General features: G+C 43.2%; 2 protein-coding genes across 2 annotated transcripts; both read right to left on the bottom strand.

The window, feature by feature from the left end:
- Positions 1-2,386: 2,386 nt before the first annotated feature.
- On the bottom strand, positions 2,387-4,730 carry LOC120058774. Its single transcript, XM_039007513.1, has 4 exons — positions 3,097-4,730; positions 2,869-2,938; positions 2,639-2,725; positions 2,387-2,558 (listed from the first exon to the last, which is right to left on the bottom strand). The coding sequence occupies exons 1-4, from the start codon at positions 4,728-4,730 to the stop codon at positions 2,457-2,459; spliced, it is 1,893 nt and encodes a 630-aa protein (XP_038863441.1). The 3' UTR covers positions 2,387-2,456.
- A 2,234-nt stretch (positions 4,731-6,964) lies between these two features.
- dnase1l1l (deoxyribonuclease I-like 1-like) lies at positions 6,965-24,675 on the bottom strand. The gene is made up of 8 exons (XM_039008678.1): positions 24,538-24,675; positions 18,669-18,757; positions 18,315-18,401; positions 18,034-18,161; positions 7,755-7,867; positions 7,431-7,588; positions 7,189-7,285; positions 6,965-7,077 (listed from the first exon to the last, which is right to left on the bottom strand). Exons 1-8 carry the CDS (start codon positions 24,673-24,675, stop codon positions 6,997-6,999), a joined length of 891 nt encoding a protein of 296 aa, XP_038864606.1. The 3' UTR covers positions 6,965-6,996.
- Between the last annotated feature and the right edge of the window lie 835 nt (positions 24,676-25,510).

The raw sequence follows: 25,510 nt of genomic DNA, 5'->3' as shown, positions 1-25,510 counted from the left end.
CGAGACGACCTTTAGACCCGACGACGTGTTTCTAACGCATGAGATTAGCTAATCACAGCATAAGTAAGCATTTCACTGTTGGTCTACACCTGTTGTTTACAAAGCATGTGACAAATAAAATTAATTTGATTTATATTGATGGGTGCACTTCCTGCTTTGCTCCCATGGGTGGGTACACTCCCAATGACCACCAGTCCGATCATTATACCGTCATTGACTTGAATGGCGGATGTCCGTTTGATTCATTCTATTTATATGATTGTTACAACGTTGTTTCAGGTTCCTCTTTTCTTTTTTTAAAATAATAATTTACCCGTGACAGCAGGTTCTTAGGTATATCTTATGCTCTGGCAAGAGTCACATAGTACCAGAGAATTTAGACAATAAGGCTTATATTTGTGTGGAAAAGCTTTCTGTATCTTTGATGTAAAACAATATATAAAATACTGAACCTTAAAGTTAAATGGGAATATAAATAGACCCCTTTTTATTATCCATCAAACAGATGAAGACATGTTACAGATGAAGACATGATGAAAATGAAAGTGACAGTAACTACAGTATAAGGAGATAGTATTCTCTTTACAAGTAAGCATTTTTTACTTAGCTGCTGCTACTTTATTATCTAATTATTTTCAGGCATATTGACAATACAGTACAGTCTAGAGGTCGACCGATTAATCAAAATGGCCGATTAATTAGGGTCGATTTCAAGTTTTCATAACAATCGGAAATCGGTAATTTTGGACGCCGATTTTTTATTAATTTTTTTACACCTTTTTTAACTAGGCAAGTCAGTTAAGAACACATTCTTATTTTCAATGACGGCCTAGGAACGGTGGGTTAACTGCCTTGTTCAGGGGCAGAACGACAGATTTTTACCTTGTCAGCTCAGGGATTCAATCTTGCAACCTTACGGCTAACTAGTCCAACGCTCTAACCACCTGCCTCTCATTGCACTCCACGAGGAGCCTGCCTGTTACGCGAATGCAGTAAGAAGCCAAGGTAAGTTGCTAGCTAGCATTAAACTTATCTTATAAAAAACAATCAATCAATCATAATCACTAGTTATAACTACACATGGTTGATGATATTACTAGTTTATCTAGCGTGTCCTGCGTTGCATATAATCGATGCAGTGCGCATTCGCGAAAAAGGACTGTCGTTGCTCCAACGTGTACCTAACCATAAACATCAATGCCTTTCTTAAAATCAATACACAGAAGTATATATTTTTAAACCTGCATATTTAGCTAAAAGAAATCCAGGTTAGCAGGCAATATTAACCAGGTGAAATTGTGTCACATCTCTTGCGTTCATTGCACGTAGAGTCAGGGTATATGCAACAGTTTGGGCCGCCTGGCTCATTGCGAACTAGTTTGCCAGAATTTTACGTAATTATGACATAACATTGAAGGTTGTGCAATGTAACAGGAATATTTTGACTTATGGATGCCACCCGTTAGATAAAATACGGAACGGTTCCGTATTTCACTGAAAGAATAAATGTTTTGTTTTCGAGATGATAGTTTCCGGATTCGACCATATTAATGACCTAAGGCTCGTATTTCTGTGTGTTATTATGTTATAATTAAGTCTATGATTTGATAGAGCAGTCTGACTGAGCGATGGTAGGCACCAGCAGGCTCGTAAGCATTCATTCAAACAGCACTTTCGTGCGTTTTGCCAGCAGCTCTGCTGTTTATGAATTCAAGCCTATCAACTCCCGAGATTAGGCTGGTGTAACCGATGTGAAATGGCTAGCTAGTTAGCGGGGTGCGCGCTGATAGCGTTTCAAATGTCACTCGCTCTGAGACTTGGAGTAGTTGTTCCCCTTGCTCTGCATGGGTAACGCTGCTTCGCGGGTGGCTGTTGTCGGTGTTTTCCTGGTTCGAGCCCAGGTAGCGGCGAGGAGAGGGATGGAAGCTATACTGTTACACTGGCAATACTAAAGTGCCTATAAGAACATCCAATAGTCAAAGGTATATGAAATACAAATCGTATAGAGAGAAATAGTCCTATAGTTCCTATAATAACAACTACAACCTAAAACTTCTTACCTGGGAATATTGAAGACTCATGTTAAAAGGAACCACCAGCTTTCATATGTTCTCATGTTCTGAGCAAGGAACTTAAACGTTAGCTTTCTTACATGGCACATATTGCACTTTTACTTTCTTCTCCAACACTTTGTTTTTGCATTATTTAAACCAAATTGAACATGTTTCATTATTTATTTGAGGCTAAATAGATTTTATTGATGTATTATATTAAGTTAAAATAAGTGTTCATTCAGTATTGTTGTAATTGTCATTATTACAAATACATTTTTAAAAATCGGCCGATTAATCGGTATCGGGCTTTTTTTGGTCCTCCAATAATCGGTATCGGTGTTGAAAAATCATAATCGGTCGACCTCTAGTACAGTCGTTAGCAAAAACTGTATTTGGTCCAGATCACCAGTCCAAGTCCAGTAGGTCTGTTGTCCACCAGAATGTCAAAAGTCCAATCAATGTCAAAAGGGCCATCTTCAGCAGGAACTTCAGCACCCTCAGACACTACACAAACACAGTGTGTCAGAGGAATCCATCAATTTCATGAAGCCCTTTTTACAGAAAGTTGTGGGTTAAAGACTTACTCGGTCTCTCTTGCTGTGTGTCCGAGGTATTTTGCTGAGATCTTGTAGTTCTCCTTGTGGCTTCTGACTCTCAGGCTCCCGCTGCTCCTGAAATAGACACACTGCATTGTCATGTGCTGCTGGTGGCTGAGAGAGAGAGAGAGAGAGAGAGAGAGAGAGAGCGAGAGAGCGAGAGAGAGAGAGAGAGAGAGAGAGAGAGAGAGAGAGAGAGAGAGAGAGAGAGATCTCACTTCAAGCCTTGCTGTAGAATCCAGGTCCTCATCTCTGTCAGATGAGCTGTCGACCAAATCCGTGTCACTGCTGCTAAGAACGTAGTAGACAGACAGTAATATAGGAAATTATTTCACTTATCTATCTACCACAGTGACAGTACAAATAACATGTCTTGTTCAAGTAGAAATAGGCATTTCCTGGTTGGCGAGTGTCTTGAGTAATTTTATGGAGGCAATTTCCCTTACCTGTCTGTATATTCAATGACTTGAGGCAGGGGATCCATGCAGAACTGAACTCTAGGCTTCCTCCCTGAAAAAGCACCTTCCGTTTCCATGGCCTCCTTCTCCTCTTCGTCATTATAAAACTTGTAGAATGCCTCGATTCTCACTCTCTCTTGTTTCCAACTCCTCTCCTCCTCTTCTTCATCATCTGCAAATTGTTCCTCTCCGACTGTGATTCCGCTCCCCTCATACTTGTAATCTAGAATGAAACCACTCCTGTCCACGTTATTATCCCCTGTGTCCCAGCTTATATTGGTGTGAAGGTGGTTCTCCAACTTTCCTTCTAGCTCCGGCGGGATTTCTCCAAGATACTCCTCTTTACCCCAAATGCAAGTTTCCCCTTTGTTCTTTCTTAGTTCAGTCTCCAACGTACAAAATTCTCCGGGAAAATTATCCTCAGAGTCAGATGATGACATGTTGCCTGTACTCCTCTTACCCCTGTTACACCTGGTTACCTCTGCTGTACTGGGTCCAGCCTCACTGTGAAGGGTAAAAGTGGGGACATCGGAGATGGTGTCTGAAAGATGCAGGTCAGCAACACTCTGCTTGGAGCTGTTCTCCTCTCCACCCTCCCTGTCAGGTAGAGGTGAAACATCAGATCCGCAGTCTCTCTGAGGAATACCCTGGTATCTTGGCAGGGCTGGGTGTTCTTCATTATGCTTCTCTGGGTCTTCATCCTTCTCATCCTTACTGGAGCTATCAGCTTCAAGATTGTCTTCAATAATCTTGCCCATGCTGTCAATATTGATATTACACATCGCACAATCTGCAAAATCTTGTTTGCCTTCTACGCTCAGAGAGATAGCAGGTCTCGCATCTTCCTTTTCGTCTTCCTCTCCCTGTACATGGCTATCCTTCTGCTCGGTTATCTCTCCCTCCGGGTAGACATTCTCATCTATCTTTAAATAACCATCAGAGGGACTAGACAGTGTGCTCCCATTTTTGTTTTGCTCTCTCCCTTTCCCTCCATCCTTGTCGTATTCACTTGGAGAGAAGTCAGAGGGGTAATCTGCAAAGCTTTCACCCGCCTCTTGGTGGTCGTCCCCTAGGAAGTCCTTAATTTTCTCCTCAAGCGGGTGTTCCACAAAGGTATTGACCATAAGAGATTGCAGATTCTGTGTTGCTGCGGGATCAGGACAATCAGAAACAATCTCTGGAGCACCATGTTCATCTTCCTCTTCTTCCTCTTCATTCTCCTGGGGAAAATGTGGGGAGAGTAAGTTCACTTCTTTCTTTCCCTCTTCTCTCTGGTTTTCAGTGATAGAGCTTGTCAGGACCTCCAGGTCTGAATCAGATGATTTCTCTTGGTTTTCTTCAGCCGTCGGTCTCTCCTCTTCTTCAATCCCTTCACTTATATCTGCTGTGATCTTCATGGTGTCATCTTCAGTAACACCCTCAAAACAACTCTCATCACTGTTCTCGTAAGCACCTTGCTCTATGTTTCTGATGTTAGGGTTTTCCCTCTCCTCTTGGGCAAAAGGTTGTCCTGTAGTTACGATATTTTCTATATTCTCTTTGTCGTAGTGAACAACCACAGACCTACCCCCTGGGGAGCCAATGTTCTCTATTCCTGTGTCGTCTTCTTCTCCTGAGTCCATCTCCTCTTCATCTTCCTCCTCCTCTTCCTCCTCCTCTTCCTCCTCTTCCTCCTTGCCCTCCTCCTCCTCTTCTTCCTCCTCCTCTTCCTCCTCCTCCTCCTTGCCCTCCTCCTCCTCATCTTCCTCCTCATTGCCCTCCTCTTTCTCCTCCTTGCCCTCCTCTTCCTCCTCCTTGCCCTCCTCCTCCTCCTCTTCCTCCTCCTTGCCCTCCTCCTCCTCTTTGCCCTCCTCTTTCTCCTCCTTGCCCTCCTCCTCTTCCTTGCCCTCCTCCTCCTCCTCTTCCTCCTCCTCTTCCTCCTCCTTGCCCTCCTCCTCCCACTTCTCCTCATCATCAATATGTTGTGTATCCTCTTCAGTCAAACTCACATCATATGTCTTCACTGAGATATGGTCAGGTACAGTTCCAGTTTCTCCACCAGGCTCTTCCTCTTCCTGTCCTTCATCCACATCTTCCTCTTCCTCTCTCAGCACTGGTAATCTTGCAGAGGACATTTCTGTCTTGGCTTCGTCAAAATAAAGAGGCTCAAAGTCGAACCCTCCTTCAGGGAAAGATGGGAGGGATGTATCTGTAACAACAACATCAACATGGCGAATAATGACAGACAGAAAACCCCAAGCAATAATATATTTCTTGTAACTTTCAGGAAATGATTGTACTAAATGTCAGTGAAGTTGCAGTGCTCTAGCTTCGACCTGCATAATGCTCACCTGAAAATGCATCCGTTAGCAAATCAGCAAAGTTCTGTTCCATCTTCTCTAGGTAATAGGTTAAGTCAAACTACATGTCATAAGATTTCTGTGCCTTTTAAGTTATTCAGTTTACCAAGAGACACGTTTTGGCAACATTTGAAAGCATCTTTTACAACAAAATTCTTCTGATTTCTGACAGGAAGAGAGTGTGTGAGGTTTTTTCGTCTGTTATTGCTTCAACTAGCTTCCTGTCAAAATAGGGGATGCAGAAATAGATCAAAACACATCGACAAGTAGTGACAGACAGGACAAAGAGAACAACAAAATAAATAAAATATGCAAATTGAAATGTCACAAAATCCAAGTCTGTTAAAAGGATTTGGTTGTTCATAAATAAAGTCACACGTAGGAAGATGTTGATGTACTCACCGTAGATTTAGCACATAAGCCGTGCTGTGGTTTACTTTCCGATGTCTAACACAAGCCCCAGCCCTCCCTCCCTCCCTCCCTCCCTCCCTCCCTCCCTCCCTCCGAGATGTAAGCTACCACTTCCACCCTGCCTGTGTCTGGCTCTATCAAATGAAGCATCGTCTGTATAGGGCAGGCCCTAATTTATACTGAACAAAAATATAAACGCAACATGTAATGTGTTGGTCCCATGTTTCATGAGCTTAAATAAAACATCCCAGAAATGTTCCATACACACAAAAAGCTTATTTCTCTCAAATTTTGTGCACAAATGTGTTTACATCACTGTTAGTGAGCATTTCTCCTTTACCAAGATAATCTATGCACCTGACAGGTGAGGCATATCAAGAAGCTGAACAGCATGATCATTACACGGGTGAACCCTGTGTTGGGGACAATAAAAGGCCACTAAAAATGTGCAGTTTTGTCACACAACACAATGTCAAAGATGTCTCAAGTTTTGAGGAAGCGTACAATTGCCATGCTGACTGTAGGAATGTCCACCAGAACTGTTAACTGAGAATTTAATGTTAATTTCTCTACCATAAGCCTGCCCAGGACCTCCACATCCGGCTTCTTTACATGCGGGATCTTCTGAGACCAGCCACCCGGACAGCTGATGAAACTGAGGAGTATTTCTGTCTGTAATAAAGCCCTTTTGTGGGGAAAAACTCATTCTGATTGGCTGGGCCTGGCTTCAAAGTGGGTGGGCCTATTCCCTCCCAGGCCCACCCATGGCTACGCCCCTGCACAGTCATGTGAAATCCATAGATACGGGCCTAATGAATTTATTTAAATTGACTGATTTCCTTATGTTAGTCTGAGTTAGGGATTAATCCAAAGTAGAATTCATTCTACATCACAATAGTTAGATATCCAATAAATTACGTTTATTAGTCTCTGCAGACAAAGATACAGTATGTTTATTTTCCTTAATAGTATATACAGTTTGGTACAGTATAAATTCCAACAAAAATCACTATCATTTTTTTCTAAACTCCTACATAATTTAATTTAAGTACCTAAAATAAATTGAAATAAATAAATACAACTGAAATAATTGGGAGTAAAAACATGATTGTTGGTCATGTTGATGGTGCAGTGGGGTCTAAAGTTCATGGCGCAGGAGATAGCGATGGATGGGCTTCAGGTCAACTTCTACTGGGAAGTGGTCGCTGACTTCCAAGGCCTAAATGTAAACAAACAAATAATCAAATCGGTCAATCAAAAGAATACAGGTTAACTTAAACTTATATCATTACATATCAACTGATTTCAAATGTCTGAGAAGTTAAGTTACCTCGTCTTCAGTAAGGTGGAACTCTTCTTTAAAGTTGAAGGGTTTAGCTGAATCTGGAACTATCCCAGACATCATCTCTTTTCCATGGATAACTATCCTGGAGTATGACGTATAGAGAGAGGAGGCATATCATGATCATAGTAAGAAGAAGAAGCTTCTTCGCCCACAGATAAACATACAGAACACATGCGCCAGCACACATCCAAGTCTTGTACAATGATTCTATTGTATGGGTCACTGACCTGTCGTAAGCGCAGTGTGTCTTCTGCCGGACGGTTGTATCCTGTTCATCTCCAATCAGCCAGCGGAACTTGGGGTCGCTTCTCAAACGCACAGCTCTAAAGCCCTTGATGGTGATGTAGTTACAGGCTGCGTTCAGGTCCCCTAAGATCACCACATTCTAGAGGAAGACAAATGAACAGTATCAAACAAATAAACACAAAAAACAGGAAGTTACAGTAAATTGACCTCGATGGAATAGTTAGTTATTATCAAGGGAAGAGGAAGGAATAAGATGCTAGAAATCTGAGGAGTTATGTGATATCAATGATTTAAACTCAACTAACCTCAGTCTTCCACTTCTTGCAGATCCCATTGAAAACAGTGTAGAGTTCATCGATCTCTTTCATTGCCGTTTTGGGACAGGTGTGTTGGCCCACCAAGACAAAATCCTTCACCACTGCAGAAGGAGAGATTTAAAAGAAATTCCTCTCATATCATTTTATAATTTTGGGAGTTTGATAGGACTATCTTAGCTTTGTCCCAGATCCCTTGTCCCAGATTTTTACTCAGTCTTGACTCGGTCTCGGACAGTGAGGACTTGTCATTTCCTCCCGAGACCAGCGGAATATTTGTATTTGTATTTATTATGGATCCCCATTACATTTCACAACAGATTTCGCAACACATTAAAGTGTGTTCCCTCAGGCCACTACTCTACTACTACATATCTACAACACAAAATCCATGTGTACATGTGTGTATAGTGCGTATGTTATCATGTGTGTGTGTCTCTTCACAGTCTCTGCTGTTCCATAAGGTGTATTTTTTATCTGTTTAAAAAAAAAAAGCAAATTCTACTGCTTGCATGAGTTATTTGATGTGGAATAGAGTTACATGTAGTCATGGTTCTATGTAGTACTGTTTGCCTCCCATTGATACATTCCTACATTCCTCTAGAATGGACTGCAGATGTGGCCAGGGAAATAAATTGCAATGTCCGTACTGTGAGACGCCTAAGGCAGAGCTACAGGGAGAAAGGATGGACAGCTGATCGGCCTCGCAGTGGCAGACCACGTGTAACAACACCTGCACAGGATCGGTACATCCGAACATCACACCTGCGGGACAGGTACAGGATGGCAACAACAACTGCCCGAGTTACACCAGGAACGCACAATCCCTCCATCCGTGCTCAGACTGTCCGCAATAGGCTGAGAGAGGCTGGATTGAGGGCTTGTAGGCCTGTTGTAAGGCAGGTCCTCACCAGACATCACCGACAACAACGTCGCCTATGGGCACAAACCCACCATCGCTGAACCAGACAGGACTGGCAAAAAGTGCTCTTCACTGACGAGTCACGGTTTTGTCTCACCAGGGGTGATGGTCGGATTCGCGTTTATCAATGAAGGAATGAGCGTTACACCGAGGCTTGTACTCTGGAGCGGGATCGATTTGGAGGTGGAGGGTCCGTCATGGTCTGGTGCGGTGTGTCACAGCATCATCGGACTGAGCTTGTTGTCATTGCAGGCAATCTCAATGCTGTGTGTTAGAGGGAAGACATCCTCCTCCCTCATGTGGTACCCTTCCTGCAGGCTCATCCTGACATGACCCTCCAGCATGACAATGCCACCAGCCATACTGCTCGTTCTGTGGAGCAGATCTCAATCCCATTGAGCACGTCTGGGACCTGTTGGATCGGAGGGTGAGGGCGAGGGCCATTCCCCCCAGAAATGTCCGGGAACTTGCAGGTGCCTTGGTGGAAGAGTGGGGTAACATCTCACAGCAAGAACTGGCAAATCTGTTGCAGTCCATGAGGAGGAGATGCACTGCAGTACTTAATGCAGCTGGTGGCCACACCAGATACTGACTGTTACTTTTTATTTTGACCCCCCCTTTGTTCAGGGACACATTATTCCATTTGTTAGTCACATGTCTGTGGAACTTTTTCAGTTTATTTCTCAGTTGTTGAATCTTGTTATGTTCATACAAATATTTACACATGTTAAGTTTGCTGAAAATAAACGCAGTTGACAGTGAAAGGACGTTTATTTTTTTGCTGAGTTTATTATCCAGATACTGACTGTTAGCACTTGGTGGTCTATAGCAGCCTCCTACAAAAATGGGCTTTAGGTGAGGCAGGTGAACCTGTTACCATATTACAGCATTTGACATGAGATCCTCTCTAAGCTTGACAGGAACATGACTCTGAACATGAACGGCAACACCTCCACCATTGGAATTCCTGTCTCTTCTGAAGATGTTGAAACCATGTTTTGCTACCACTGTATCATCAAAGCTATTATCTAAGTGAGTTTAAGAGATAGTCAGAATGTTATATGTTACTAGCAAGTTATTGAATTCATGAGCCTTGTTTATGAGGCTACATATGTTAATTTGGTGCGGCAGGTAGCCTAGTGGTTAGAGCATTGGGCCAGTAACCGAAAGGTTTCTGGATTGAATCCTCGAGCTGACAAGGTAAAAAATCTGTCGTTCTGCCCCTGAACAAGCCTGTTCCCCGGTAGACCGTCATTGTAAATAAGAATTTGTTCTTAACTGACTTGCCTAGTTAAATAAGTGTTCTATTTTTAGCACTTTTCTGGGAATCTTGATTGTTTTTAATCGCTTTACAGGGAGACTTAGAGGTAGACATGACAGTGTTATTTTTGTTTGAGCTGATAGTGCAGGGTGAGCTGCACACAGTGGACCTCCTAATAGGGCCCACCGCCTCAGTGCTAACAGTATAACTCAGGTTCATAGGCGCAAGATTACTGCATACAATATCTGTAGGTGTAACGTTCGTCATATTCCTCCTCCTCGGATGAGGAGGAGCATGGATCGGACCAACACGCAGCGAGGTATGCAGACATAAAGAATTTATTTAACAAGACGAACACTGACACGAAATACACTTGAATAGAATACAAAACAACAAAACGATGTAGACAGACCTGAACTTGAGAACTTACATAGACACGAAGAACGCACGAACAGGAAAGACTAGCCAAACGAACGAACAAACGAAACAGTCCCGTGTGGTAGACACAGACACAGGAACAATCACCCACAAACAAACAGTGAGAACAGCCTACCTTAATATGGTTCTCAATCAGAGGAAACGTCAAACACCTGCCTCTAATTGAGAACCATATCAGGCAACACATTTAACCCAACATAGAAACACATAACATAGAATGCCCACCCCAACTCACGCCCTGACCAACTAAACACATACAAAAACAACAGAAAACAGGTCAGGAACGTGACAGTAGGGTTGACAGAGGTATTCAGGGGAGTTAAGAGGAGACATAAATTAGGTTACTTACATTATTGCCAACGCCCCTGGGACAATGTACATTTGCAGCAGCACTATGACAACTCAGCGACACAATGGTAGGGATTATCTGAGCAGGGCTTGGGTCACTGATAAGTCCTTGTCTCAACGCAGCCTTGGAATGCGAGGACAGGGTCCAGGAGCCAAGATGATTTGGATGGACTCCATCATTTCTGTACAACATCTTCTGTTTCCAAAAGTGTTATTTATAGAAGTTATGCCAACAACGCTACAGTAGACTTAATGCCAGTAGCTTGATGAATATTTCACAGCAGCGGCCCAGCGACGGTATCGGGCCTGCAATAATTGGCCGCTTTAAAAAGAAAAATCTTTCAGACCTAGAATCAGTTCTTTAAAATCAATTTTCAGCAGTTCCGAGCTAGCCCTCCTAATGTCGTTTGACCCCAACATGGACTACGACAACGTCGGCCCCCAGCAGCTGTCGTAGAATGGTAGGAAGCAGCCTTGTAATGTCCTGTACTCGTGCTCCAGGATAGTATAGGGTTTCCCCCCTGGGAACAGAGATGTTTCTCACCACAGAGCTGCAGCTGACAGCTGGTGAAGTAGAAGGAGTAAAAAACTCATACAGTAATTATCAGCTTTCATTCAGTCAGCGCATAAAACTGCTTCACCGGGCCAAATATATATGTTTTTATTTAACCTTTATTTAACTAGGCAAGTCAGTTAAGAACAAATTCTTATTTACAATGAAGGCCTACCCCAGCTAAACCCTCCCCTGACGATGCTGGGCCAATTGTGCTATGGGACTCTCGATCGATCACAGCCGGTTGTGATACAGCCCGGGATCAAACCAGGGTCTGTAGTGACGCCTCTAGCACTGAGATGCAGTGCCTTAGACCACTGTGACACTCGGGAGCCCAATATAGACACATTCATGAAACAATATCTTAACGCCTATTGAAACCTGGGCCTCCTACTTTACTCGTTATATTACTGTTCTTTACTTTCATTGAAAAATATCCTCAAAACTTTGTCTCTCTCTTTCTGGTAGCTCAGCGGAGTTGAGCGGTTGGGAATACAACTCATCACTCATGCGCACAGCTCCATGTCCTTTACTAATGCTCTGCTAAAAACGGGTCCATACTAAAAATAAAATAAATACGATATATATTGTAAATACGAATGTGTTCTTAACTGACTTGCCTAGTTAAATAAAGGATAAATTAAATAAACACTCTAGATAGGTCAGGAGCCAGACAGGGAGCCTAAGAAGGAACGCAAATGAATTATTCAGGCTATATTATTTCAATTAGTTCAAAGCTATAGCCTACAAAGAAATACATTGTGAAGTATCTGCGAGTGCGACATAATTGGCTGGTAGGGACATAAAGCGCGCAGCATTTAAACAAAATGTCGTTGTATTAAATAATTATAGTCTATACATTGCGCATATAGGCTGTGACTTGGCTAGAAAGTCCAAGCTGCTTGATAAGGACTCCATGAAAGTGCTAGCTACTGCCCTCATTCAATGCCATTTTGACTATGCTAGTACTTCCTGGTTTGGGGGCTTATCTAAATGTATGAAGGGGAAGCTCCAGATAGCCCAGAATAAGTTGATCAGGGTAGTATTGAAGGTGAGTCCACGTACTCACATAGAAAGGAGCTGCTTTCAGGAACTAAACTGGCTGCCTGTTGAGGCTAGGGTGTCCCACATTAGACTAGGTTTGGTTTACAGGAGTATTTATGGTCCTGCGCCCAGATATTTAAGTGAGTTACTTTCCTCGTGTTAGGGATGCACACAATCACAGCACCAGATCAGGTGTTGCTGATGTGTGCTTATACAGGTTCAGGAGTAATGCTGGGAAAGCTACTTTCTTGTATACTGGATGAAGGAAAAAAGAAACCTCACACTGTTCTTGATGGTATCAGGCTCTTTTACGCCCTCTTCCAAATGGTAGCTTTAAATGCAGAGGATGCGCACAGTGCAACAATATGATGACGTGTGAATATGTCTGCCACCCACACACAGGAAAACGGTTCCAAATAGATTACATTATTAGGTGCTCCACCACCCATGTTATTTACATTATTACATGTCCATGTGGGCTGTGCTATTTAGGTAAAACCTCTCGTTCTCTCAAACAGCGAATCAGGGAACACAAAAGTTCAATCAGGAGAAACGACTGGATGCAGTACATTTTAATGACCTAAAGCATGACATTTCTACCTTTTAGATTTTGTGGCATAGAGAAAGTTAAGATATCAGACAGGGGAGGTGATATTAATAATACTCTGAGTAAAAGAGAAAGTTTTGGGATTTTCACCCTCCAGACATTATTTCCTAAAGGACTTAATGATGAAATGCCTATGTATGTTATGTTGTGAATTTGAACATGAATTTTGCCCCTATTTCAGATGACTCTGACGTTTAATGAAAACTTGCTCGGTAGGTCTATGTCCTCATTGTGGTTTTACAGACGTGTTTAATACATCTTATTTACACACTTTATTTGAATATTTATAAAATGCATATTGTTATATTTGGTAGCACTTATTTGTTTTTCCTTCGCCTCCAACCCCTTTCGATGCGTGGCACGGATGTGGGTGGGGCTAGGTCTACATAAGGGTGCACTTTTTTTTTTTTTTAACTCTCAAAAGCTCTGACAAAGGCCGATACGTAAAGCTTATTAAAGATCAGTGATACTATCAAGAGCAGTGTGCGGTTTCTTTTTTCCTTCATCTTGAATTCATTTTTAGAAACACGAGTTTGGCCAGTCTGTGACGTCAGGCTCATGCGACGGTGCAAGGAGAACAGGTGTTGTGCTGAAAATCAACCCCTGTCAGAATCCCCCCTCCCCCCTTCGCGTTCTTCATTGCTGCGACTTGCTTGCTAGTTGAGATTTCTGCTCTTCACTCAGCTGTCAGTTTAGCCTACATTTCACTGATCTTAGAAAGCATTTCTGTCTGCAGTTTTCGGTTTGGCTATTTGTTTCAAGTGTATATGGCGCACTTGCTTGCCAACATTTTATTGCTTGTCAACATTTTACTCCCTCCTTTGTTTAATATAACACATATACATTCATTATTCATTCCGGTTGCCTAACCTGACGCGAAGTTTGTTCTATAGAAAGTATTTGGCTCTGATGTGAGCCACAGAAAGTATTGGACTAAGTATTGAAGTATTAGCCACAAAATTAAGGAAATTAGAAGGGGGGAATTCTAGCATGGGGGAGATTTTCGGCACAGCACCGGCCAACAGCGGAGAATTTCCTCTACACACTTGCAGATACACTGACTTGCAGATACACTGGGGATGCGAAACACCCCTTTGGCCTCTCTTGCCAGGCTGGGCAGATCAAATGGAAAGCTCCTTGAACGTGGGAATATGCCAGGCCTATTGGTTCAAAATCAATTATGGCCTATTGTATAGATAATAGAACGAAAATGAACGAAAAATGTAATAGATATGATTTTTTAGCTTATAAATACTTCTCTACAATAACACACGTAGTTATCTACCCACCTAATTCCTTTATTCCAGCATGTGCACGTAGTAAGTACACCATCATACTTTTGACATGTGTCTTCTCTGATTCTTTACTTGTGGATGTTTCATGTAGCCAGCATGTAACAACTGTCATATCCCACGGTTAGAACAACGGCATCCGGTCTGTAACCTAACAGTTTAGCACCATACCAGCAGGTGGCATCCAAGCCTTACACATAACAGTGGACAGTGCATCACCGCACTCCCTCTCTTGCTCTTGGTTTCTTTATGAAAATATTTAGCGAACTCTATGACAGTAGCTAAAGCAAGGGGCTATTAGCAGCTCACAATTAGACTACAATTGCATGCTGGCGCGGGCATGCCCTGAGCTCCTGAAGTAAGCGCTACTGGAGCGGGCTCCAGTCAAATTGGGCACTCTGCTCCAGCTCCACTCAGCTCACATCATCTGGCTGGTAGGGAAGAGTGGGGGGAATTGTTTGAAAGTTGCGCATTCACTATTAGTAAGGAGAGACCCCCCCCGGGGGAATTGTAACAGTCTTTATATATAGACATGTTTGGGCAGTGGCGAACCGTGGCTATTGGACCTTCCAACACGTTGTACCAAATTTAAAAAATCATGAAAAGAACTGAAACATAGAATCACTTAATGCACCGAAAGGAGTCACACCGGCCTGAGGCTGACCCGAGCTTCGAGCTGCCACTCAAACAGAGATAGCACCCACAGGGATAATGCTTCCAACAACATAGTCCCCATAGTCCAACAACACAGTCCCTAAATCCAGAATAAATTCAAGAAAGCTACAATATTGTCACGCCCTGATCGGTTTCACCTGTCCTTGTGATTGTCTCCACCCCCTCCAGGTGTCGCTGATTTTTCCCCAGTGTATTTATCCCTGTGTTTCCTGTCTCTCTGTGCCAGTTCTTCTTGTATGTTTTTACAAGTCAACCAGCGTTTTGTCCCATTTTCCTGCTTTTTGCTATTCTCCTTTTTCTAGTCCTCACGATTTTGGCCCTTGCCTGTTTCTGGACTCTGTACCCTCCTGCCTGACCATTCTGCCTGCCTTGACCGTGAGCCTGTCTGCTACTCTGAACCTCCTAGACTCTGATCTGGTTTTGACCGTTTGCCTGTCCACGACCGTTCTCTTGCCTACTCCTTTTGGATTAATAAACATTGTAAGACTCCAACCATCTGCCTCCTGTGTCTGCATCTGGGTCTCACCTTGTGTCATGATACAATATTATATAGAGCCATTATTGCATGGAACTCCCGTCCATCTCATATTGCTCAAATGAACAGCAAACCTGGTTTCAAAAAATGGATAAAGCAACACCTCATGGCACAAAGCCTCTCCCGTATTTGACCTAGACAGTTTGTATGTATGTTTTGATATGGATGTCTTTTTAAACTTATGTAGTTCTGTCCTTAAGCTGTTGTCTATTAACGTTCTGTACTATGTCATGTTTCATGTTCTGTGTGGACTCCAGGAAGCTGCGGCTTTTTATGCAACAGCTAATGGGGATCCTAATAAAATACCGAAAGCAACAACCACACTGTTTACACAACCCTATGGTAGCCTAACACAATCACTTTCACACTATCACCAAAAGCGACACGTCCAAGGATGTGTGTAACGAGCTCGTGATGCTGTAAAGACAGCGCCCATATGTAACGGATGTGAAATGGCTAGCTAGTTAGCAGGTACGCGCTAGAAGCGTTTCAATCAGTTACGTCACTTGCTCTGAAACCTAGAAGTAGTGTTTCCCTTTGCTCTGCAAGGGCCGCGGCTTTTGTGGAGCGATGGGTAACGACGCTTCGTGGGTGACTGTTGTTGATGTGTGCAGAAGGTCCCTGGTTCGCGCCCAGGTATGGGCGAGGGGACGGTCTAAAGTTATACTGTTACACATAATACCAGCGCACTCCATATAGGAGTGCACTTTTTGTAAAACACATCAGACCGATATAATTGTTCTTTATTTAACTAGGGGAATCAGTTAAGAACTAATTATTTTCACCATTCTGTATGTCTGAAGAATCCAAATGTTCTTCTGAAATATGAACATGGAAATCCTGGACATGTTGAAGTCTTATTATGTTGACGATTTGACAAAATTACAATCATGGTCTTGAGTTGAACTCACACTTTTCTGTTCAAGGTGTCTAGGTCTTGAATCGGTCTCATCCCCCTCCGGTCTTGAATTGGTCTCATCCCCCTCCGGTCTTGAATCGGTCTCATCCCCCTCCGGTCTTGAATCGGTCTCATCCCCCTCCGGTCTTGAATCGGTCTCGCCCCCCTCCGGTCTAGGTCTTGAATCGGTCTCGCACCCCTCCGGTCTAGGTCTTGAATCGGTCTCGCCCCCCTCCGGTCTAGGTCTTGAATCGGTCTCGTCCCCCTCCAGTCTTGAATCGGTCTCGTCCCCCTCCGGTCTTGAATCGGTCTCGTCCCCCTCCGGTCTTGAATCGGTCTTGCCCCCCTCCGGTTTAGGTCTTGAATCGGTCTCACCCCCCTCCGGTCTAGGTCTTGAATCGGTCTCGCCCCCCTCCGGTCTAGGTCTTGAATCGGTCTCGCCCCCCCCTCCGGTCTTGAATCGGTCTCATCCCCCTCCGGTCTTGAACCGGTCTCGTCCCCCTCCAGTCTAGGTCTTGAATCGGTCTCGCGCCCCTCCGGTCTTGAATCGGTCTCGCCCCCTCCGGTCTTGAATCGGTCTCGCCCCCCTCCGGTCTTGAATCGGTCTCGCGCCCTTCCGGTCTTGAATCGGTCTCGCCCCCCTCCGGTCTTGAATCGGTCTCGCCCCCCTCCGGTCTTGAATCGGTCTCGCCCCCCTCCGGTCTTGAATCGGTCTCGTGCCCCTCCGGTCTTGAATCGGTCTCGCGCCCTTCCGGTCTTGAATCGGTCTCGCCCCCCTCCGGTCTTGAATCGGTCTCGCCCCCCTCTGGTCTTGAATCGGTCTCGCCCCCCTCCGGTCTTGAATCGGTCTCGCCCCCCTCCGGTCTTGAATCGGTCTCGCCCCCCTCCGGTCTTGAATCGGTCTCGCCCCCCTCCGGTCTTGAATCGGTCTCGTCCCCCTCCGGTCTAGGTCTTGAATCGGTCTCACCCCCCTCCGGTCTAGGTCTTGACTCGGTCTCGCCCCCTCCGGTCTAGGTCTTGAATCGGTCTCGTCCCCCTCCGGTCTAGGTCTTGAATCGGTCTCACCCCCCTCCGGTCTAGGTCTTGACTCGGTCTCGCCCCCTTCCGGTCTAGGTCTTGAATCGGTCTCGCCCCCTCCGGTCTAGGTCTTGAATCGGTCTCGCCCCCATCCGGTCTAGGTCTTGAATCGGTCTCGCCCCCCTCCGGTCTAGGTCTTGAATCGGTCTCGCTTTAGGTAGACACGAAAACAACACTGGTTTGTGCTGTCTTGACAACCCATATGGTCACATGGCTGGCAAGACAGCACAAACAGATGTGAGACCAGGCTAGGACTATCTGTCTAAGGTATCCTAAAATCCTTTAACACATGGCATGTGTAACAGATGTGAAATGGCTAGCTAGTTAGCGGTGGTGCGCGCTAATAGCGTTTCAATCGGTTACGTCACTCGCTTTGAGACCTTGAAGTAATGGTTCCCCTTGCTCTGCAAGGGCCGCGGCTTTTGTGGAGCGATGGGTAACGATGCTTCGTGGGTCACTGTAGTTGATGTGTGCAAAGGGTCCCTGGTTCGCGCCCGGGTCGGGGCGAGGGGACGCCGTAAAGCTATACTGTTACATATGTTCCTGTCTCCAAATTGCATGATTTGAGATGATATCACATTATAAGTTAAGACAGTGATTGATATATTGAAGGTTCTCACAGGTAGTGGGTGAGTGAAACCGGACAATGAAAGGCTCTCTGGAGAAAACCTCAGTGTCGTTATTCGTCCCCTCTCCTCCCTCTAGCTCAGGATACTGGCAATGCTCTCGGACCTGCAGCACATCTTTCCTAGAGATGATTCAAGACAATTAATCAATCAACCAACCGACCAATCAAAGGAGAGAGAGTATACTAGAAATGAGGAGTGCTGCAGTGTTTTAAAGATTCTTATCTAAAATGTAAAGTTTCATGTAAAGCCTGTGTAAATATGTAATGGCTTACTTATAAATGTAGACATATTGCTCTTTGTACGTTTTCTTCCCCAGTCTCTTACTCGCCACGTAGGAGTATGCATGTGATTTGTCAAAGCTGATGGTGGAATGACAAACAGACATCAGGTGACGATTAGAACCCTAACCATGATAAGACAATCTGTACATACTGTAAATATCTTATAAAGGATTCATTCTGTAATGGTGGACCCCGCCTGTATATATAAGCCTGTATTGTTGCCATATTACTTCAGTAAACATGTTAACCGGACTCACTCTCTCTGCATCATCCATATCTAAAAACATAATACACATTTTAAAAAGGTCAACAAAGCAATTTCAAGATCCCCCCGTGTTTATGTACCTGTTAAGATCTTTCACCAGTGTAGGTATGGCTTCACCTTTTGTATCTCGAACCTCCTGGATCAAACACAGGTCACAGCGAGCAAGAATCTGGGAAGGGGGAGGGAAACAGCTTTTGGTTATATTGTTAGATATCAAAATACCATAATAATGAACACAGAATAGTTGTGACCAGAGTACGTGAGCCGAGATGAGCAGTTGGAAATCACGCGCATCGCTCATGGTGCTTCTTGTATTTTCCTACCGCTCCAGGCCTCCACTAAAAACGCTCCATGTGCACAGGGGGAATTCCTTTTTAGAAACACGAGTTTGACCAGTCTGTGACGTCAGGCTCATGCGATGGTGCTTGGAGAACAGGTGTTGTGATGGCTATTTGTTTCAAGTGTATTAGTCTATAAATGTATATCTTTGACAAAATTCGTAATCTCTCCCATGTCTTATTCCACAAGTAGTTGTTCTGAAATGTTTATTGCTTGCTTACATTTTACTCCCTCCTCTATGTTTAATATAACACGCACACATACATTAATTATTCATTTCGGTTGCCTATCCTGACGCGAAGTTTGTTCTATAAAAAGTATTTGACTCTGATGTGTGCCACAGAAAGTATTTGACTCTAGCCACAAAATTAAGACAATTAGAAGGGGAGAATGATATTAAAATGAAACGTAGCCTAACATGAACAGAAATCTCATCTTTCAAGCAAGTCGCATCACTGAAGAATTGAGTGCGTGCGCGTTCACGCGAAGGGGGGAATTCTGGCGGGGGGGGGGGGGGGGGGGACTTTCGGCACAACACCGGCTAGCAGCGGTGACTGTGTGTTCTCTCCACATCTGCAGAGCTACTGGGGATGCTAAAGAGCCTTTTGGCCAGTCTTGCCAGGCTAGGCAGAGATGCAGAGTTGTTTTTACACATTTCTATAGGTAGGCCTAAAGGTTTTTAGACAAAATAACTCAATCAAAACGGAAATCTCCTTGAGCGTGGGAATATGTCAGGCTCATTGGGCCAAAATCAATTATGGCCTATTGTTTAGAAAATGAACGAAACGTTAAACACAGTGGTCGCCAATCGACCGGTCGATCTTTAAGGCATTCCTAGTCGAACACCAAATATTTATGTAGAAAAGCCAACGAACGATAAAGGCTTGCGCTCCTTTTTAAAAATCGTGTTGAGCTGTTGACGGTAGGTGCACTTGATTCAAAAGTCCTGCGCACCGGGTAGCAAAGTGTTCCCATGAGACAAACTCCGCCTACCCGGCGGACCGGCAGATCTGTGACTAAATCGAGTGCACCTACTGGGCTGCCCAATCGGATAGCTCAAATCATCGTGGCTATAGAGCTTCCATGACCCTGGCCACAGCCAAGTTTAACAGCCTATGTAATAACCTTTCAAATTATGACCACAGAGAGACTGTCAACGAATACATCAAAGAGCTGCTGTTTTTACGAGTGAGTTCATCTTCAACACTATTACAAAACGCGCTTCTCCGTACTTCCGCTCGGGCTGCAGCTGAATGAGTAGCCAAGTACCGATAGCCCTGCGTTTTATTATTAGCAGCTCGTCGTGTCGATTTTAATATTAAGAAATATTTCACTTTCTCTGGTCATAGGAACAACATGAATTTGTGCATGAGGCAGATGCGGTGCGACTCGAGTTTCGCCATCAGGTGGAAGACGGTGTCCCCTCTCTCTGGTCAGTCTCACCGGAGGAAAGGAAGGAGAGAGCAGGGACGGTGAGAGGCGGTTGGGAAAAATCGTTTTGAACGGTCATCCAACTCGGAATTCCAAGTCGGAAACTCGGGCATCTTTCTAGAGCTCCGACTTTTCGACCTGAAGATCACTGACGTGGTGATTTGACGTCGTTGACCACCAGATGCAGGTACCATCAGTCCAGTAAAATAAAAAAGTGAATTATTTCAATTCATGCTCCACAGTGCCTCACAAGTGCTAAACCAACTGATCTATTTTGTTATCAAAGCTCGAGTTTTGAAAAATATTATGGTCTGATTAACAATATTGGCAGGCCAATCATATAGCCAATATGCTGTGATAATGTATTAGGCCTACTGCCCAAACCTCATTCTTACAAAACTGTTTGTGTCAGGTTAATGTAAAAAAAACAACTGAGCTGTAGATCCCAACTTGCTTTTTGATTTCGAAAGTGATCTTGACTCAGAAAAGGTTGGTGACACCTGGTTTAAGAGATATGATTTTTAGCTTATAAATACTTTGCTACAATGACACACTTAGTTACTTACACTTACTACCCACCTCATTCCGTTCTTTTAGCATGTGCACGCAGTAAGTACACCATCATACTTTTGGGATAAGTGTATTTTCAGATTCCACAATGATTCTTTAGTTGTGGATGTTTCATGAACGTGTAACAACTGTCATATCCCGAACAACGGAATCCAGTTTGTAACTAAACAGTTTAGCACCATACCAGCAGGTGGCATCCAAGTCTTACACATAACAGTGGACAGTACATCACCGCACTCCCTCTCTTGCTCTTGGTTTCTTTATGAAAACAACTAAACTATTAGTTGGCTATTAGCAGCACACAAGTAGACTACAATTGCATGCTGGGGCGGGCATGCCCTGAGCTCCTGAAGTAAGCGACACTGGAGCCTATTGTAGCGGGCGAGAAGGCCTACCTCCAGCCTTTGGGAATCTCGCACCAGGTTCCAGTCAAATTGGGCACTCTGCTCCTTGCTCTGCTCCAGCCCCGCTCAGCTCACATACTCTGGTTGTGACGTTCTAATTCAATGCTAGTTTGGTACATGTAGTGTAAGTTTGGTCCCTCTTCATTCTTGTTTTCACATAGTTGTCTAGTTTAGTTGTTTATTAGTAGCTGTCTTGTTTAGTGGTAGCTGTCTAGTTTAGTTGTTTAGTGGTAGCTGTCTAGTTTAGTAGTAGCTGTCTAGTTTAGTGGTAGCTGTCTAGTTTAGTTGTTTAGTGGTAGCTGTGTAGTTTAGTTGTTTAGTAGTAGCTGTCTTGTTTAGTTGTTTAGTGGTAGCTGTCTAGTTTAGTTGTTTATTAGTAGCTGTCTTGTTTAGTTGTAGCTGTCTAGTTTAGTTGTTTAGTTGTAGCTGTCTAGTTTAGTTGTAGCTGTCTAGTTTAGTTGTTTAGTAGTAGCTGTCTTGTTTAGTTGTAGCTGTCTAGTTTAGTTGTTTAGTTGTAGCTGTCTAGTTTAGTTGTAGCTGTCTAGTTTAGTTGTTTAGTTGTAGCTGTCTAGTTTAGTGGTAGCTGTCTAGTTTAGTTGTTTATTAGTAGCTGTCTAGTTTAGTTATTTAGTTGTAGCTGTCTAGTTTAGTTGTTTAGTTGTAGCTGTCTAGTTTAGTTGTAGCTGTCTAGTTTAGTTGTTTATTAGTAGCTGTCTAGTTTAGTTGTTTAGTAGTAGCTGTCTAGTTTAGCTGTAGCTGTCTTGTTTAGTTGTAGCTGTCTAGTTTAGTTGTTTAGTTGTAGCTGTCTAGTTTAGTTGTTTAGTAGTAGCTGTTTAGTTGTAGCTGTCTAGTTTAGTTGTTTAGTTGTAGCTGTCTAGTTTAGTTGTTTAGTTGTAGCTGTCTAGTTTAGTTGTTTAGTAGTAGCTGTCTAGTTTAGTTGTTTAGTAGTAGCTGTCTAGTTTAGTTGTAGCTGTCTAGTTTAGTTGTTTAGTTGTAGCTGTCTAGTTTAGTTGTAGCTGTCTAGTTTAGTTGTTTAGTTGTAGCTGTCTAGTTTAGTTGTTTAGTAGTAGCTGTCTAGTTTAGTTGTAGCTGTCTAGTTTAGTTGTTTATTAGTAGCTGTCTAGTTTAGTTGTTTAGTAGTAGCTGTCTAGTTTAGTTGTAGCTGTCTAGTTTAGTTGTTTAGTTGTAGCTGTCTAGTTTAGTTGTTTAGTAGTAGCTGTCTAGTTTAGCTGTAGCTGTCTAGTTTAGTAGTAGCTGTCTAGTTTAGTGGTAGCTGTCTAGTTTAGTTGTAGCTGTCTAGTTTAGTTGTTTAGTAGTAGCTGTCTAGTTTAGTTGTAGCTGTCTAGTTTAGTTGTTTAGTTGTAGCTGTCTAGTTTAGTTGTTTAGTAGTAGCTGTCTAGTTTAGTTGTAGCTGTCTAGTTTAGTTGTTTAGTAGTAGCTGTCTAGTTTAGTTGTAGCTGTCTAGTTTAGTTGTTTAGTTGTAGCTGTCTAGTTTAGTGGTAGCTGTCTAGTTTAGTTGTTTAGTGGTAGCTGTCTAGTTTAGTTGTTTAGTGGTAGCTGTCTAGTTTAGTGGTAGCTGTCTAGTTTAGTTGTAGCTGTCTAGTTTAGTTGTTTAGTAGTAGCTGTCTAGTTTAGTGTAGCTGTCTAGTTTGGTGGTAGCTGTCTAGTTTAGTGGTAGCTGTCTAGTTTAGTAGTAGCTGTCTAGTTTAGTTGTTTAGTAGTAGCTGTCTAGTTTAGTTGTTTAGTAGTAGCTGTCTAGTTTAGTTGTTTAGTAGTAGCTGTCTAGTTTAGTTGTTTAGTAGTAGCTGTCTAGTTTAGTTGTTTAGTAGTAGCTGTCTAGTTTAGTTGTTTAGTGGTAGCTGTCTAGTTTAGTTGTTTAGTGGTAGCTGTCTAGTTTAGTGGTAGCTGTCTAGTTTAGTTGTAGCTGTCTAGTTTAGTTGTTTAGTAGTAGCTGTCTAGTTTAGTTGTTTAGTGGTAGCTGTCTAGTTTAGTGGTAGCTGTCTAGTTTAGTGGTAGCTGTCTAGTTTAGTTGTTTATTAGTAGCTGTCTAGTTTAGTGTAGCTGTCTAGTTTGGTGGTAGCTGTCTAGTTTGGTGGTAGCTGTCTAGTTTGGTGGTAGCTGTCTAGTTTAGTGGTAGCTGTCTAGTTTAGTTGTTTAGTAGTAGCTGTCTAGTTTAGTTGTTTAGTAGTAGCTGTCTAGTTTAGTTGTTTAGTAGTAGCTGTCTAGTTTAGTGGTAGCTGTCTAGTTTAGTTGTAGCCGTCTAGTTTAGTAGTAGCTGTCTAGTTTATTAGTAGCTGTCTAGTTTGGTGGTAGCTGTCTAGTTTAGTTGTAGCTGTCTAGTTTAGTGGTAGCTGTCTAGTTTAGTAGTAGCTGTCTAGTTTAGTGGTAGCTGTCTAGTTTAGTGGTAGCTGTCTAGTTTAGTAGTAGCTGTCTAGTTTAGTAGTAGCTGTCTAGTTTAGTGGTAGCTGTCTAGTTTAGTGGTAGCTGTCTAGTTTAGTGGTAGCTGTCTAGTTTAGTGGTAGCTGTCTAGTTTAGTAGTAGCTGTCTAGTTTAGTAGTAGCTGTCTGGTTTAGTAGCAGCTGTCTAGTTTAGTGGTAGCTGTCTAGTTTAGTAGTAGCTGTCTAGTTTAGTGGTAGCTGTCTAGTTTAGTGGTAGCTGTCTAGTTTAGTAGTAGCTGTCTAGTTTAGTGGTAGCTGTCTAGTTTAGTTGTTTAGTTGTAGCTGTCTAGTTTGGTGGTAGCTGTCTAGTTTAGTGGTAGCTGTGTAGTTTAGTTGTAGCTGTCTAGTTTGGTGGTAGCTGTCTAGTTTAGTGGTAGCTGTCTAGTTTAGTTGTAGCTGTCTAGTTTAGTTGTAGCGGTCTAGTTTAGTGGTAGCTGTCTGGTTTAGTGGTAGCTGTCTGGTTTAGTGGTAGCTGTCTAGTTTAGTGGTAGCAGTCTAGTTTGGTGGTAGCTGTCTAGTTTAGTGGTAGCTGTCTAGTTTAGTGGTAGCTGTCTAGTTTAGTGGTAGCTGTCTGGTTTAGTGGTAGCTGTCTGGTTTAGTGGTAGCTGTCTAGTTTAGTGGTAGCTGTCTAGTTTAGTGGTAGCTGTCTAGTTTAGTTGTTTAGTTGTAGCTGTCTAGTTTAGTGGTAGCTGTCTAGTTTAGTGGTAGCTGTCTAGTTTAGTTGTTTAGTTGTAGCTATCTTCACAGTTCTTGTCTCTTACACCTACCTTGATCAGAATTCCCATAACCTTTTTGTTGTTGGCTTTCGCCTCCCCAAAGCTCTGAACGTTGAAGGCACAAATTTTCAGTGACATTGCAACATGCCACAGTCCCACAAAACACGTCACAAGAACTGGCCACTTCATTCTGTTTTGAATAGGAATTCTGTAAACACGGTAAAACAGTAGAGTTGCTCAAAATTATGTTTGAATTGTGACAACATAAAAACATATTCTTGGACCTGTAATTGTCTGGGGTTATAGATAATCATCCATAACTAAGTTTGTACTAGATCAGCTGTGTAGCTTAAAGTTTATATTTCCGTTGTATAATATGTAATTCACATTGTGTAATAATCTGTAATATTCATCAAATTAGACATCATTAATATTACTCATATGAAATCAGAATATCTCTTACCCTCTGTGCCAGTTTCTCAGGTAGGTCAGCCCTAGTGGATTGAAGAGCCGTCTCCTGAATGTCCTGTCCTGTGGTATATTGGGACATACAGGTAACACCGAGGGTGAAAGACATGAGGTCTGCGTCCCAAACGGCACCCTATTCCATTAGCCCCTACTGTCTTTTACCCATAGGGCTCTGGTCAAAAGTAGTGCACTATATAGGGAACAGGGTGCCATTTGGGACGGAGACAGGGGCAGAGGGCAGGGTCTGTTGTGCTGTGTCAGTGGGAAATTCAGAATGGAGCTCTATCTGGAAACGTTTGCTATACCACTGAACACAGTGGCTCAATGGACTCCCATCACCCATTCAGAAACTTCTGCTTCTGACCGACTATTGTCTCAAAGGTGGAGTACTGACCATCAATAGACCAGAGAGAGCCCTGTGATACTAGGACTATGAATAAAAGACTGGCAATCATTCTTCTGAATCTGTGAGCTAGATCAGGGGTTTTCAATCTTTTTCATGTCAAGGACCCCCAACTATGATCAGCCCCTGTCCGAGAACACCCAACAAAATATT

Source organism: Salvelinus namaycush, chromosome 14, assembly GCF_016432855.1.
Source record: "Salvelinus namaycush isolate Seneca chromosome 14, SaNama_1.0, whole genome shotgun sequence".
NCBI classification, from domain to species: Eukaryota; Metazoa; Chordata; class Actinopteri; order Salmoniformes; family Salmonidae; genus Salvelinus; species Salvelinus namaycush.
This window is presented reverse-complemented; position numbering and strand designations above follow the sequence as displayed.

Coding starts and splice junctions, on each gene's coding strand:
- dnase1l1l (XM_039008678.1), bottom strand. CDS start 24,675: ATGAAGTGGCCAGTTCTTGTGACGTGTTTTGTGGGACTGTGGCATGTT. Junction 18,758..24,537: donor TTATGGGAATTCTGATCAAG/GTAGGTGTAAGA, acceptor CCCCCTTCCCAG/ATTCTTGCTCGCTGTGACCT. Junction 7,286..7,430: donor ACACACTGCGCTTACGACAG/GTCAGTGACCCA, acceptor GTCATACTCCAG/GATAGTTATCCATGGAAAAG.
- LOC120058774 (XM_039007513.1), bottom strand. CDS start 4,730: ATGGACTCAGGAGAAGAAGACGACACAGGAATAGAGAACATTGGCTCC. Junction 2,939..3,096: donor GTCATTGAATATACAGACAG/GTAAGGGAAATT, acceptor CGTTCTTAGCAG/CAGTGACACGGATTTGGTCG. Junction 2,559..2,638: donor CACACAGCAAGAGAGACCGA/GTAAGTCTTTAA, acceptor GTGTTTGTGTAG/TGTCTGAGGGTGCTGAAGTT.